Source organism: Atta colombica, unplaced genomic scaffold (genome assembly GCF_001594045.1).
Source record: "Atta colombica isolate Treedump-2 unplaced genomic scaffold, Acol1.0 scaffold163, whole genome shotgun sequence".
NCBI classification, from domain to species: Eukaryota; Metazoa; Arthropoda; class Insecta; order Hymenoptera; family Formicidae; genus Atta; species Atta colombica.
Window position 1 is genome coordinate 2724936 of NW_017259254.1, and position 16686 is coordinate 2741621.

The window sequence follows — 16686 nt, forward strand, 5'->3', positions numbered from 1 at the left end:
CGTAGAATCACTGGCAATACAGTGGGGAGTGACCGATATCCCGCTGATTCGATGAAGCAAAAAAAAAGGGGGATCTCGATGTTATTCGTCTGCAAGTATTTCATACATATAGTGACTACTGTTTTTTATTTTGCCATCTTTGATATACTTGCGTCTATATAACATATCTCTTTCGCAACTGCGCTAATTAATCTATAAGTCTTCTTCGCTTCTTAATTAAAATTGTTTTGCTTAGCCTCCTTATGTTTAACATCCAGCCAGGATGTTAAGGATAGATGCAAGGATTGTGATGCGTATTCTCAAGTATTATGCGGTTTCTTTCTAGACGAAGAAAGAAACAGAACAACGCGGCGTACGGGCTTGATAACCGATTGCCATGATCCAACGCGCGCTCGGTATTATTAACGTTCCCACGGAGGAGGTCGACGACTCGCTCGTTCCGTCCATGATATACGGATCAACATATAGACACACATACATTCCGCATTTGTACACAATATGTCCTTATGAAAAATAATTTTTCAGTAGAGCTATGAGTTTTTTGCTTCTTTTATAGAAAAGAAATATCAGAAAAGATGCTCGACAAGAATGAATACAGATACATGGCTTCGACAAAAATAAAGCAATTATAAGAAATTCTATATAGAATTATTTTCTTGTTAGGTTCTTCTTTCTTTCTTGAAAGGTATATTCAGATAGTCAATGAAAAAGAGAAAAAAATAATAGATCTAATATTAAATTATTTCTCATGTTTTATATTTTATAGTATTATATTTTATAGTATTAAAATTATAATAATTATATATGATAATATTAAAACAAAAAGATAGAGAAAATTTTTATTAAAATTTGAAAATAACATTTTAATTTATAATTCATTTCTATACATACAATTATGTTATATTTTTTAAGATTTATCTTATCGAAATATTCTATTTAAAAAAATCTTCGTTTCTTTTCTATTATTCTAAAAGAAATCAAAGAAATAAGCTTTGGCTTTGTCAATCTGTACAAATGCATGCGTCGCTAATCGGTTCTTATATTTAAAATCATCTTAATATAGACTTAAGATTAAATTTAAGATATTATAAGCCAATCACAGAATCATTAGTATCTTAAGACATTATTGAAGACGGGAAAACAAGAACCGATTATGAATACATCTAAAAATTCTTTTTTAATGTGACAAATATTTAAAAAAAACAGTCTTATCAATGGTTATTTCGAGACAAATCCTGATAATTCTCCCTAAGCATCCTCTGTTTCCTCCTTTTGTCTAATTAGAGATATACAGTTGCGTCAGCAAGCAATTATCACCAGCGACGAACACGTTATAGTCGTAATGAGAGATTACTCGAACCGGAAGCAACCGCCATTGTAAGAAGCAAACAATAGAGTGGAATACACTCGGCAGTAACCATATCGAATCGGCAAGTACACGGAGGGTCGAACGCTAGCACGGTGGTCCGATTGGCATAAAATCGGCATGAACCCCGAGCAACGTTATACAGTCGCGAGAAAATTCACAGCGAACTCGGTGAAAGGAAATAAATCGACACAAAATACCGCATTCGTACCGTTCTCTTTCAATTACTTCCACCTGACTAAGTTATCGTGGCCCAGCTGACAGGTATTATTTATCGTTGCGATCTGTCCTGAGATCTGTCCCGTTTCTATTCGATGCATAAACGACGAAATATACAGACTTCGCAAGTCGAACGGAGCATTAGATATTCACGATATGCCGGCTTCTCCCGATAAATCGTACTTATATACATGACAAAAACTCACCGGCGAGCCGTATCTTTTTCGCAGAGCATCGGAAATGTATTGATAATTAAATCGATAATTAGACGATTCGCGATGCGACCGAGGAGATCACTGTATGGTTACACCTTTAAATAGGCTCTCACTAAATTACACCAATCGAGGAAACCCTCAATCTCTGCACAATGTATTTTAGCCGATCGAGATAATAAAAAAGAAATTAGAGCTTTCGAGATGAATTCAATCTAACCGGCTATTCTCTAATAGAGAAACCGAAAATTGTCGAGGCGAGATTGATTCTCCTTGAACGTCGCCGCATCCTCAGCATTCGCGCGCGGTTGAAACACTTTTACGGAAGATTACGCGCGAGATACCTGCAAACGTGCGATGTACGAATATACTCGACGCGATGTACATACGCGTAGCTATAAATCACGAAACAATCATTCCAAACAATCGTTGCAAACTCGTTACGAGTTTGCCCTAGTGGCTGGTCATAGCGACGATGGCAAGAAAGCTCGAGAGCCGGTCTGCTCGGCTCGATACACTTTGCGAAACAACAGCCAACGCATTCGTAGTGGGCGTAGGTACAGGTATAACAGGATGCCCTTCGAAAAAAAGAAACACTTTCGTTTTCAACGCGCCAGCATATACCAATCATAATCGATGACTTAAATTGATATCTAATAAATCTCAGCATTATATTTATAAATCTAATCAACTGTTTATAAAATAATAATAATGAGCACTTTTAATTAAATTATACAATATATGGTAAATTATGATAGGATTTGTAGAAGTTTCCCACTTGCTATTGTATATGATTCTGTAATTCAAGTAGAAGAATAAAACTTAAATCTTACATTTCTCATCGTAATAAATCATAAAGTTATATTATATATTTAATAAAAAATATCTTTTTAATAATGAAGAAATTATAAAAAAAAAGTATTTCATCTTTCTTAGTAGAAAAGGAAAAAGGAAGTAAATATATAAAAGAACAAAATAAAATAAAATAATAAAACGCTGAAAATAAAATTTATCGAGTTATATTTATAATGCATGTGTCATATCAGAAATAATAATATGATTGTTGTAGATCAAATACTTAACAACAGACATTTGCATTGTTACGTTATAACAATGTATAATTATGTAAGAGAATTATATAAAGTGTAATTTAATATTAATAATAAAGAACTTATATATCACTATTATAAAGACAGTTTTGTTGCTCTAACAAAAAAATGACTATACGTTGTGTCTATTTTATATTATTATTACTGCTTATAAAGAGTCAATGATCTCTAAACATAACTTAAACTTATAATAAATGAAATAGCATTCAAATACAACTAATGTACTTCTTTCAATCGATAAAAATAATCTTGTAAGCATCGAGAGAGAGAAACAGACGGCGTTGACATTCGAATTCAATCGTGAATCAACCAATTTGATTGATACGACATAACGTGTCATGCTTACAATAATATACCGTGCAATATTTTGCGTAGCACTCGCGCACATATCATCACCAATCGCTGCTCTAGCGTGCATTTATGTCGTCGATCCGAGAAATATTGCGCAAGCATTCATTGCGTCATCTCGATCTCGACATATATGCGCAGAAACAATTCAGGACGAATTCTTGAATACTTATACGTTAGCTATGATTTTTAAATCCTAAATGAAATTTATAAATATCTAAAGATAATGCATAATTTTTATTTTTTATTTAACGCATCAAAAATTGTTAATCAACATTCAATTCGTATCTAATATTGAAAATTAATACTTTGATAAATGTAATATTCTCCTGTAAAATGTACGCATTAATATATATGAAATATCTATTATAACATTATATCGGTATTAAATTATTAACTCTCTAGTTTTAATATGATAATAATATTAATTTTTAATTATTAATTGTTTTAATAACACAATTACTAATATACAAATAATAAATGAATTATTACTAATGCTACTAATTAAATTAACAGAAGAATGTTCAATGCCAGAATGGCATTTTGATAAGGGATAATAGAATCCCTATCGTAGCTAGAACATTTTTTCTCAATGTATCCACGCATAGTCTCTCTCTCTCTCTCTCTCCCTCTCTCTCTCCCCTCCCTCCCTCCCTCCCTCCTCCTCCCCCTCTCTCTCGTTACGTAGTACTAATGCTTCTTTTGGAAAGGATAACATCGAAATGCAATTTTCAACATACATGGAAAGTTTTTTCTTATAACTCGCGTATATATTATGCGTAAAAAAAAATCATTCGATAAACCGAAGGTACCTTCGTATGGTTAGATAATTCGTACCGTTGATATTACGCGAACCCGCGGGCAACACACCGGATGAGTGCGTGGTATCGTTACTGTGGTATCGTTCGCAGTAAAGATTGCTTCGCAAGATTCGCGATTCGACGGGTGCGTACGCGGTATTCGCCACGCACGTACGCATTCCGCACGCACGTCTAGTGCACATACTGTAACATTCGTGGCGACCGCGGTCGCTCCTGTTCGTTACGCGATACAACGTCGTTGAGAAAAATCGCAGAAACGATCGGCCCGCGATCGAAAGCTCGAAACGAGATACGTATATACCTCGTGCGTTCGCCCGATCTCACCATATTTGATGCAAAGAGCGCCGTAAATATCATCGAGCGCGCCCGCGGACACGTCGATATCGCCACGTGCGCCGACAACCGCGAAATCAGCCGGTCGCGCGGATTAGATATCGCCGTTTCGCCGCGCAGTTATGTAGAAAAAGATAATAATGGCCCGTGCCAAACATTCCGCTCGTATGATGTCGATCATTAGTCTGGATATAAATTAGTGCATTCCATATCTAACGAAAATTATTTCCGAGGTAAATTCTAAACACTAAAATATTGGAGTTTAATTATATATATGAAGTTAAAGATATATCAAGAGTTTAGGCAAATTACATTCTAGAAATATAAACAAGTAACAAAATTTATTATATGATTAGTTTCATGAATAGGGATACTTTTTAGGGAAAAATTTAATACTAAAAAATTAGGTAAAATAATAAATGATGTTAATATTTCTTATACTTTCTTGGATAATTTGAATATATTGTCTAAATAATATAAATTCCTCTATAATAATCCTACAAAATTTTGAATTGGAGATAAAATTTCTCCATTTCTCTATTTAAGCGTATCAATTCTTCAAATTATAATAATTTCATCTCGAAACTGCAATAAAATTAGTTTAAATTGCTATATAAAATTCTGAAATATTTTATATACATTTATAATAGAATCCCTATTTAACGATAAAACTTTCATAAATATCCAACGCTGAAAATGAATGTATATTCTATTATACAAACAACTGAAAATTGAAACAATGTACACATGAAATGGACAGAAGAAATTGTTTATCGGAATGCTTTGCTGCCATTATTGTACATTTTTTTAGCTTGATCTAAATAAATCATAGAAATAATTGAAACACAATCTGCAGATCTTATATGCGGGAAAATCGAAGCAGCTGAAACGAGTTCCAACTCATATCGTTTATGACAGCATTAATGTCGTTGATCATTACTTTAATTATAACTGCTCAGCATTCATTACACTTGTAGTTCTCCAGAAAAGCATTAACACGAGCGGCTACGAACGTGCATTTTTTTTAACACGTTCAAGTTAAAGTAGAGCTCGACATTCGCTTCGACTTTCGCCTCGAAGATTAATCGCAAATTAATACGACGACGAAAAAGCGGTACAAAAATTATTTATGATGCTGTCTCCTTCCTGTGCAATTATATGCAAACGGAATTGCCAATCGCGGGTGTCGTCGTGTATCACTCTGACGACAAAGTCATAACTCCCGGATATCACTAAAATAATTACGGGTGGTAGGCTTAATAAGTCATCGACAGAAAGTTATTCGAGATCGGTATTGCTGGATCAACCTACTCAAAATTTTCAATATTTTTAATATTTAATGTATTAATGATTTTATAAATTTAAAATTCTAAACTGTAAAATAGTTTTCATATCGTAATAAATTTTTTCAATTCTAAATTTTCTACAATATTATTTGATACACAGAAATAATCAATATTAAACAATGCTCTCGTTTTCTTCGGATTTTAATTGTATAATTATTTAAGTTATGCAAAATAATACACGCAAATGAAACGAGCTAAAACGTGAAAAATTCACGGAATAAAGTATGAATAATTAAATAACTAATAAATCAATAAAGATAACAAATGTCTAAAGACTATCTTCCAGCAGGATATATATTACGTTTGAATGAACCATGCACATGCAACTCTTCAATGATAAAAGGATATGTCTCAAATTTTTTTGTTATAATCAATGATTATTATATCAATCATATTCAATTTTATAATATTTTTAAGTAATAAAAACAACAAATAATCATAAATGTTTCAACTTCATTCACGGATGTAAAATTCTATCTCGCTATATCGATTATTTATATAATTCTTTATATCTACAATATCTATACATATAATATATTCTATATATACAAAATTATAATATATGAATAATTTTCTAAATGCAAACTTTTAAGATTTTAAAGAAACCTTTAAGATACAATATGTTTCGATTTTATATCAATTATGTATCTAAGGAGGATTTCTAAGTTAATCAAATTTTAATTAATTTTCTCTGATTACTCAATTCTAATATTCCGCCCGCATCGAAAAAGATCCTACTTTACGAGACAATGTCTCGTAGAATACCAAATGGTCGTCGGTTTCGATCTCCTGGGACGCTTTCGCTCTCTAACAGTAATCTAGAAAGCTCTTGCTTGATTAAATTTTAGTTGCATGATTCTCAAAATGTTCTTCATTTTTACTGGCAACAACGACGTTGCATCGACCACTGACCCACGATTTTATTGCAACAGCAACGACTCAAACTTCCCAACCTCCCAGACGATGAAGTCGTCTGAAGTATTCTTGCATAAGGCGGGGATAAAAAACGACGATAAAGTTCGCAAAACTTCTACCAGTTTCTATCCAGCGCGAATACAATGCACGTTTTATTGTGCATTCGCGAAAGGAATTGTTTAATTCTCGCCTCGCTTTTTAAATCACTTTTTTTGCAGTCGGGAAGATCGGCCCGCAGAATGCTCTCGGAACGAGTTTAATTTCGTCAGTAATTACAGTCATCAGCCCGGTGCAATTTCGCTAAACTTCTGGACGCGGAAGGCTTCTTCCGCTGATGGTGGTTTTCAGCTCTCATTTTTTCGACGAACTCTGGCATGGCTGACTTTACGACTCTTAAATCGCGGCCGAGAGTCGCTTCGCTGCCACGAAACGAAAGAAAAAGAACGACCCAAATCAACTTTTAGTAAACTTAAAACCTAAACCCCGTTTCATGTTCAAACCGACGCATGCATTTTAAGCAGCGATGCAAAGCGAGGAGGGAGAGACTGGCAGGCGGAAAAAAATGATTTTAGAGCCGTTACGTCATTCTTTTTGAAAGATTGATGTGCTCGTCTCACCGTGTCGGACGGAGTAAAGAGCACATTGCCCTAGATTAGCATAACAAATGCATACTGGAGCACTTGAACCGCACAAAGTGCTTGAACGTCGAATAGCGGTATATAATCAAGAGTATATAACCATAGCCAGACATTGTCAAGCTCAATACATAATGTAATAAACGTTGTAAAAGCATTACTTTCTTCGAAAAAATTTAATTGTCAACTTTCACCTAATGGCAAAACTAAAAGTTTGAGCACAATAGCCTAATAAATTTATATTTAAAATGAATCAAGCATTTATCAATTAATGTTCAATAAATATTAAATTCTATATACATTGCTTTAAGTATCGACGACGTTTAAATGAAATGAAAATTTCAAATATTTTATTCTAAATTAAAGATCACTTCAAATATTTCCTGATTTTAATTTTAAACTTTTCTTTAGTCTCACTCGATAAAACTATAAACTATATTATTGTATTACTGTATAACATATTAATATATATAAATTGTTTAAAGTATGGCAAAGCTTGAATTCACTAAAATTACATCGATTTCTTAATGTTGAATATTATTCATCTTAGTAATTGATCAAAACTTCAAGTAAACGAGATCGATAAAAATGATCAATAGTGAAGAAAAGATTGATACAACGAGTCCACATCGATAATATTTTCGTTCAAATTAACTGTGACACTGATGCACGATGAAACAGTAAATTGCATTAATGATATTTAATAATGATCAAAACCAGGATTCGCAAAGAAATTCATGAAAAAACAGAGAATAAGCGCGTAATTACTTAATCGACAATATATAAATAACGTTGAAAATGCAGAAGATCTCTCGCGTAAGCGATTCGTAACACTGACATAATGGACATCGTCCAACAACGCAGAAAATACTTAAGTATAGATTACAAGTATTATGGATTTAATTATCGATAAGATTAACGATCATATGGATTACAGTTATGGATATGCAACAGATAAACTTCACAAAAATAATTTATTCTTTCTTAAATACGTGCCAAATACATTTAATGTATTATAAAAAGTATTAATTAATATTTTCTTCGATATATAAAGATTTTAATATAATATAATTCAAGAATGACTGAATTTAATTAATCATGATCATGAATTAATTCATGATTGAACTGGCCTGATATAGTACAACATATAATTTATTAATGCAATTGTTTTTTTGGAATCGAAACAATTTATAGATCTTGTCTGTTTTTTTTATTTCTGCATTCTCTAAATTAGTACACACGGTACAATATGTGAAACAAATATGTGTTTGTTTCACTTCAACTTATTGCATTGTGTGCGTTCAGAAAGTACAAGAATAAAAAAAAAATCTTATGAATCCTGACTTAATCGCCAAAAAATTACTTTTATGATGGGAATAACGTTATTCTACTTAATTCTATTTAACGAAACACGAGTTCACGCCCGCAGCGATAACGAAAGCGGAACTAAAGCATCTAAAATCGGCGATCGACGAGGCGTGAGATCGAACATCGAGTCTACATGATCAAGACACGATTAAGGAATAGGCAAGACCATTTCCTCATCGCGATGACGCACAAGGGGCATTTTCTCACGCTTGCGAATTATTGCTAGCTTGAGTATTATTCTATGAATTTTCTTTTAGAAATACTAATCTTGATTTTCGCGAAAGATCGAAAACGATTCGATTTAAAATAGGTCTTTTTCAAGCAGCAAATTTATTATTGAAGATTCAAATTTATTATTGAAGATTCAAAAGATTTATAAAGATAAATCTCGTTTTTATCAAATGATAAGCTTCGTATTTCTATGAATTTCAAATCGTGAATAGTGTAACAAATGGAGAAAGAATAACGATAGGTCTCAGATTTCAATCGATTAATAGTATGCGAATTGGTGTGTGTAAAGCACGAAACAGAAACACTATAATGCAATGATAGTTCATGGCAAATAACGTAATATGCGAGAGAATTAAAAAAAGAAAAGATATTGCTTAGGGCACTCGCTATAAAAAAAATACGATGGTCGGTGTGCGTGAAAAAACGGAAAAAGATATTTCAAAAATATGAACTACGCTAAAATAAATAAAAAAATATTTCTCACAAATAGCAAAACTTTGAACGAGACACGATATTATTTGAAATTAAATACTTGATTTAGCGGAAATTTTTATTACTCATTTGTGACAGGGACAAGGGTTAATTTCGCTCGATAACACACGTGCACATTATCGATCTGCAAGATAAGTACAAACTGATTTTATCAATATTTGTGCAATCTTTATGTAAAATATGTAAAAAAATATGTGTAAAATTAATTTGTGATAATTCTATATTATACAAAGAAATATGTGCGTATGTTTCAATATATTTAATTATTGGGCGGAAAATATTACGAAAATATAAAAATGTAAAGAGATTCTGTCTTTATTTCTAGATTAATATCAATTATTTATTTTTTATTCTTTTATATATATTCTCTACATTATAAATCCAATCATTATTTTCTAATTACTTTAAGAAAAGTTCTCTTTTCAGAAGCAAGATTTTAAATAAAATTTTCTATAAAATAATAAAACTAAAATAATATTAAAAATACTAAACATATCTTGTTACGATTTATCATAATAAATCGGATGTAGTATATTAATTGCCATTCTTTCGAACATTAGCCAAGTGTTCTTAGCATTATTTATAGAGTAATTATTATTTTGCGTGCAACTGCATAACCATTACAAAATTAATAATCCATTATAAAGCTGACAGCATAATCTAAAATCAACAATAAAATTGTGTAATTTTTCAAAATAATCTTAAAAGTGTTTTGTCTTCAAATCGAGTACTCGATAATGCATAATCTTATCATTACAGATTGAAGAAATAAGATTTAATTTCGTGTATAAAAGACAGCAGCGAAAATTGTCAAGCATCAGTTGCGAGATCACAAGTAGAAGTACTGTCAGTAACATTTCAAAAGTAAGTATCAATAGATTATAATTATTAATAGATCAAATTAAACATTTTGTATTTAAGTATAATATTAAATTGCACATACAAACATTAAGTAATATGATAAATCATACAATACATTTACTTCCTGTCTCTTTTAAAAATAAATAAAACTGTTATCAAAAACATGGTTCTCAAATACATAAACCAAAAGAAATAAATAAAAAAATTTTAAGTGAATAATTATAATTTTTTAATTTATTTTACCGTTTTTCAATTACCGCATTTATTCATCCAATTATCGTCAAATACAGATTTATTTTATTAATTCAATCAATTAATAATATATTTTAAATAAATTAATATTAATTGAAATTTTTTCGAATAGTATAGTTTGATTGATAGTATATAATAAAAATTGAATAGTGTTTGTAATCTTTTTCTATAAAAAATTTCACAAAATCAAAATAATTGATTCAACCAATATTTATCAATGCACTACAAATGTCATATTAAGAGTTTGTTTGTGGTAACATAATTTTTGTATAAATTTTGTTTGAACATATATTTCATATATAATCGTATAAAATATTTCGTAATATATTTCGTATAAAATATAATAAATATAAGATTATATAATATTACATTATATTATATACATACATTGCGTATATAATATGTAAATATAATGTAATTTTCAAGTGTATCAATAATCTCAACAAAATTATTTATTTTTACAGATGAAATTCGCACTAGCACTGTTAGCCCTCGTGGCTACAGCCTCCGCCTATGAGCTCCCCAATTTCGGAAGAGGTTATGTCCTCCATAAGGACATCCAAGAATTCATAGATCTTATACCTGCCGAGAAAGTAATCCAAATCACTCTTCAATACTTTACCGAAGATAAAGACTTCCAGAGAATGATCGAATACTTCCGATCTGAGGGATTTAAGCAGCTAGTCAAAGATGTAGAAGCTCTGCCTGAAGTTAAAGTTTTTATGGATTACGTTCATAATGCCGGTATTGACATTTACAAGATGGTGAACGACTTGAACTCTGCTCTCAAGCTCCCTCCTCTTACCGCGCCCTCCTACTTCGGCACATATATTACCGGTGGAATTAATGGATATATTCAAGACATTCTGAACGTTTTGCCTCAACAACAGCTTAAGGATTTGTATGAGAAGAAGCTCAAGACCTCTGCAGCATTCGCCGATTTGGTCGCGCAATTGAAATCCGATAATTTCCAGCAACTCGTCAACCAGGTTTACAATAACCCTATATTCCAGGAGCTTTTGACACACGCTAGAACTGAAGGCATTGATCTCATAAAGATCAAGAACTTGTTGGAGTCTCTCTGGGGCATTAAAATTCCCACTTATTAATTACCAGGCGAACATCAACGTTACAATTTTTTTTATTATCACAATTATGCCAATAGTATTTTCAAAATTACTATCTCATAAATATTAAAGACTATCCGGTTACATAATATTATATTCTTCATTTGTGCAAAGTAATAAATAAAAATCCCATATTACATTACATTTTTCTTTTTTAATGGAGCTCCGAGAGCTCCCCCCTTTCTTATATTTCATAATTTTTCTTGATTTACGTGCGATGGAAGAATACATTGGATATTATTCAAATAACTCGACCATTCATATCACGCGACGTATTTTTTCACGTTGCTCCAAATCGTTCTCGCCCGATCAGGCCAAACCAAGATAAGCAAGATTATACTCAAGCAACCGACTTGCCAAACTCGTTTTCGCGTGATCGTAACGTCGTGAATGGAAGATTGGGATGAGTCCTTTTCTCCCTCTCTTGCATAATTATCCGCTTTTTGCCTTTGCCCAATATAACATTAAAAAAAAGATCTTTTTTCCCCTTTCAAAACGAAAATTGTTCAAAAATAATAACTGTATGACGTGATGCAGCGACAAATGTCATACTAAATACTAATTCGCACTTTACATAATTCATCAAAAATTCAGAAAAAAATTGCAGATATTATTAAGTTCTTATTTATTATAAAGTATTGATCAAATTATAATATGATCAAACTGAAATTTAATCAATTTAACTTAATTGATTTTGAAATCAATATAACCAGGCATCAAAAATTTATATTTGTTTAATGTTATCGAAATAATTAAATACGTTAACATATTGATAAAAAAACATATCTTTTATTACATTCTGCAATGATTTATAAAGATAATCATTGAAGATAAATAATCATGAAAAACGGTTAATCGGTAAGTAAAATATGTTAATAAAAAACCATAACTGCGCTAACTAATTAGTAATATAATTTAGTAATAATTACTTGTTAGTAATAATAACTTTAATATTAATCTCGACGAATGTATCAAACAAAACTCGAAGACCGCCACTGACATTTAGAAAAGATTAACATTATGTAAAAAGGAAAAACATTGTCACTGTTTAGTCGCCAGTAGCTCTCTCGCTTCTGAAAATATTACGTGATCAATCTCAAGAATCTTACGTTACGTGGGTAAATACCAACAAATCTAAGTTCAAATATTTCACAAGAATGTCACGAAACTGCCGATCTTCAAGAAAAGGACAAGAGGATACTAGGCAACGAGCGTGGCTTTTAATTAATGATGCCTGGAAGTATACATGTCGCGCGGGGCCGATTTACGAGCCGGCGCGCGCTGGCGTGTCGTGTGGCTAGAATTTATCGTAGCGCACCGGTCTTTCCCGCTAATATTTAACCGTGTTGAAAGAGGTTGGCGAGATGCCGCGGGAGGTATATACTCTCCGCGGATCGTGCGTGTGCTCAAACTGCAAGAACGATGATCGACTTTCTCGCACAACCGCTACTTTGCGATAGAAATGAGTGATATTCATTGAGGGTGGATCTAAAGAACGCATTACATATTTATCACAATAATAAAATAATTTCATCTGGATGAAGACATATATAGAACTGGTGCAACAAAAAGAAATTTATCACTTGATTGTACTACATACATTACATACAGTATTTGTAAATCAGCATTTTTTAACCTTCTTCGCATTAAATAAGTTAAATTTCTCAAAGTACACCAATAGATGTACACGCCGCTAACACGACGATTCAGAAATAAAAAGTAAAATTCTAACATTTTTATTTTTTATCTTTTAATAATAATTCTAATGCAATGATGATATCACTTTGGTTCACTTCACGTGAGAGTAAACACAACATAATTTAGATAATTTTCACAATCTTCTGTCTCATTCGCTTTTTAACTTATTTTTAAATTTTTTCGTTTGTTTTTATCTTCTCTACAATTTTCACGACACATTTGAAGACTCTTTGTGGTACACATCAGAAAATTCTATTAAAATTGATTTGAATTAACGATTGTACCAGCAATATTCACGCTATTTTGTATAATTATATTTTCTCTTCTATATATTAGGTGTAGTAAAAAGAAATCCATTATTTTTGCATGAAATTGAATGGAAAAATAATGGATTTCTTTTTCTACACCTAATATATTATCAGTGATATTTTAATCATGAAAGGGACGGAAATCGAAAAGCAGGACTTATTTAACTCTCAACCTGTCGGTGCAATCGAGTCTTAAAATTCAATAGCAACACTGTCTGTTCGGTTTAATAATGTATCTTATTCCTTTACAATTCTCATTAGATCAGAACAGTATGAGACATTGCGCATAAATGAATATTTATGTTGGAAATAAATAGTGTAATGTACGTTTTCTTAAATTATCCTTTACAACATTAAAATTTAATTTTCATCTTTTAATATAGACTATGATTAATTATCATGATTTAAATTATAAAATATATTGTGCATGTAAAATAATAATAAGAGGATATTGCAAAAAAAATCCAATAAAAATCGTGTCTTTCTAAGCTTATTTTTATTTTAATATATGATTTTAATAAAATAATTAAGAACGGCATTTATGTAGATATTTATCAATTAATGCGTATTTATTTAAGAGTACAATACAACCGTCATATATTTTTGCTATTAGTTATTTGTATTACATGCATAAGTGTTAAACACTCGTTAATTCTTACCCAGACGTGAGAAACGCTTTTATAATCCCAGTAATAGCTCCGCGTACTTAACGTGGCACTTATAAGCGACAGAACTTATAAGCTTCGCATTGCTCGTAGCACTTAGGAATAAACTACAAGCTGAGTCTCATTCACAACGTACAATTGACACTTGTCACGAGGATGCTAGTCACGAGGTCCAATCTCAAATAGTGTATATTGTGCACGTAAGATGTAAATAATTCAGTCTCACACGCTAGATGATTTATAATTAGCACTGAATAGAATGGTGATAAAATGACACCGGTCAGATAATCAAAGGAAACACTAACGTTTTTTTAAACCGATTGAAAAACTCATTCAAAACGGAAAGAGCTCACGATCTCGTCAAATTTTCGCAATTTTGTTATCACGCTTTCTGATTCAACCTCGTTCAATATTCGGCGCAAAATGAGAAATGAGGCATCCCGATCGATCGAAAGTGCGTCAAACAATGAAGCGGAATGACAGCGCTCGTTTACAGGACTGACCTACGACAAAACTGTTTTGCCTTCACTAACACGAAGCCGATCGTCCTTCATTCACTATTCGTTGTGAATGAACCGTGCTCCGAAAACACCGACGCACTACTACTACGCGTTAAGTGTACCCTCGACATGCATATTAAAAGCCTTGCACGACTTACGTGCAACTCGAATGAAAAAAAAAAAGGGAATGTTCAGTTCTACGTCGTTCCTCTCGCACGCTACATCAACTCCTCACGCGCGATCGCGTGTCATGACGACGTAATCCCTTAAGATTTTCCCTTTTGGGAACCACCCCTTATTCGTCAGCGCATAATTGCGATGATCGCGAATGATGAGAGAGAGAAGCGTTTTTCCTCAGATCACCACACGCGCACACTATCTCTCATGAGTCCATCATCGCACTCGTAGCCCTCGTAGCACTGAAGAATTGCGAAGAATCGCGAGAATCTGCGCGACTGATATCGCCACGCGGGTTATCTCTCGCGCAGGAAAGGGCAGATAAAAAGAGGTAAAAAAAAAAAATTCCTTCGGCACGAAGATCGTCGACACGTGCGAAAGGAAGAGCAGCGCGCACTGAGAGACAGCAGTCGAATCGGATCGTACCGCGGCCACGACGGCAATGCCCCCGCATCGGAGACTTAAGCGCCGCCGACGCGGTCGGAAACCCTGGCTGCGGTCTCCCCACCATCAAGAACCACCGGCCGGCCGACCCCCACCATCTCTTTCGGTGACATACACAACACCGGTTTCCCCGTGGCCTGGCTATCCGTGCATCCAGCCGACGATGCATCCGGGGTGCGTACACCGCTTTCGCTCTGAATGGATCCAAAACTGAGATGAATTTTCATCTCATCATGATTTTATTAAAAAAAGAAAACGTCTCTGGATCGATCAGAATTTTTCTCTCAGAAACAGAATCAAAAAGCTATCACAATATACAGCTTTTTGATACAGCTTTTCAGTACAAGTTTTACTTATAATTTTTGTTTAAAATTTTTCGTAAATTTGTTTATATTATTTGAGAAATGTGAAAATTTTTCTTAAAATATAATTAATATTGTATGCATTTATAAATCAATATGAAATTAGTAGAAATGTGTTTTTGATCGCTAGATCAATATAATAATAAGTATATTAACGAAAAATAAAAAGTTTAATTATATTCGAAGAGTAAAATTCATTAAAAATTTTTTCCTGTCGCGATGTAGAGAGAGAGTTATACAAAAGATATTTTATATTAAATGCTGTGTGCATTAATCGACATGAAATTAATAAGGAACTTTTTTTTAATTCTTAAATATCGTAGACTCTTCTAATTAAACAGTTGAAAATTTAATTATATTCAAAATCATTAAAAATGTTTATCTGTCGCGATTTAGATACAAAAAAATATAGGATATATATTTTATATTTTACATTGAATAACAATAAAGAATTTCATGAAAGTTCGCTTAACGGAAGGTTTTAATTGGAGCTCTATTTCGTTCTTTTTCCAATTCAGACATTTGCAAATGTATGTCTGTCTCAAAATATCAGACGTGAAATGATGGAAAGCACAATGCTGGATATGGTAACAACGCATTAGTTGAAATTGGTTTCGTTACATCGGAAGGATGATTTTGTTTCTGTTCCTTGCGCTTATTACCAAAGATACAATCTTGAAATATCGTACAGACAGAATAATCATCAGGGAGGTATCCAATATGGGAACAACATATTATGAAACATATTTTTTATTACAAGCGAAATCCGTGTATTAACTTTTTCCTTTCCATGTGTGAGATTATCGAAGCAGATGTCTTTCATGAAATAAATATTGGAGGCGAAGTAATCGGAAGATATTTTTCGTCTTCGATATTTTTCGTCTTCTCGAGATCTCA

The 16686-nt window shown here is 32.4% G+C and overlaps 2 protein-coding genes across 2 annotated transcripts in view; one reads left to right on the forward strand and one right to left on the reverse strand.

The window, feature by feature from the left end:
- Positions 1 to 16686, reverse strand: part of LOC108686058 — a 229839-nt gene that overhangs the window by 166304 nt on the left and 46849 nt on the right. The gene's annotated exons all lie outside the window — the stretch shown is intronic.
- Positions 10218 to 11777, forward strand: LOC108686059. The gene is made up of 2 exons (XM_018191123.1): positions 10218 to 10259; positions 10973 to 11777. The coding sequence occupies exon 2, from the start codon at positions 10973 to 10975 to the stop codon at positions 11615 to 11617; it is 645 nt and encodes a 214-aa protein (XP_018046612.1). The 5' UTR covers positions 10218 to 10259; the 3' UTR covers positions 11618 to 11777.

Excerpts from the sequence above, each read along its gene's own strand:
- LOC108686059 (XM_018191123.1), top strand. The coding sequence starts at position 10,973 with ATGAAATTCGCACTAGCACTGTTAGCCCTCGTGGCTACAGCCTCCGCC.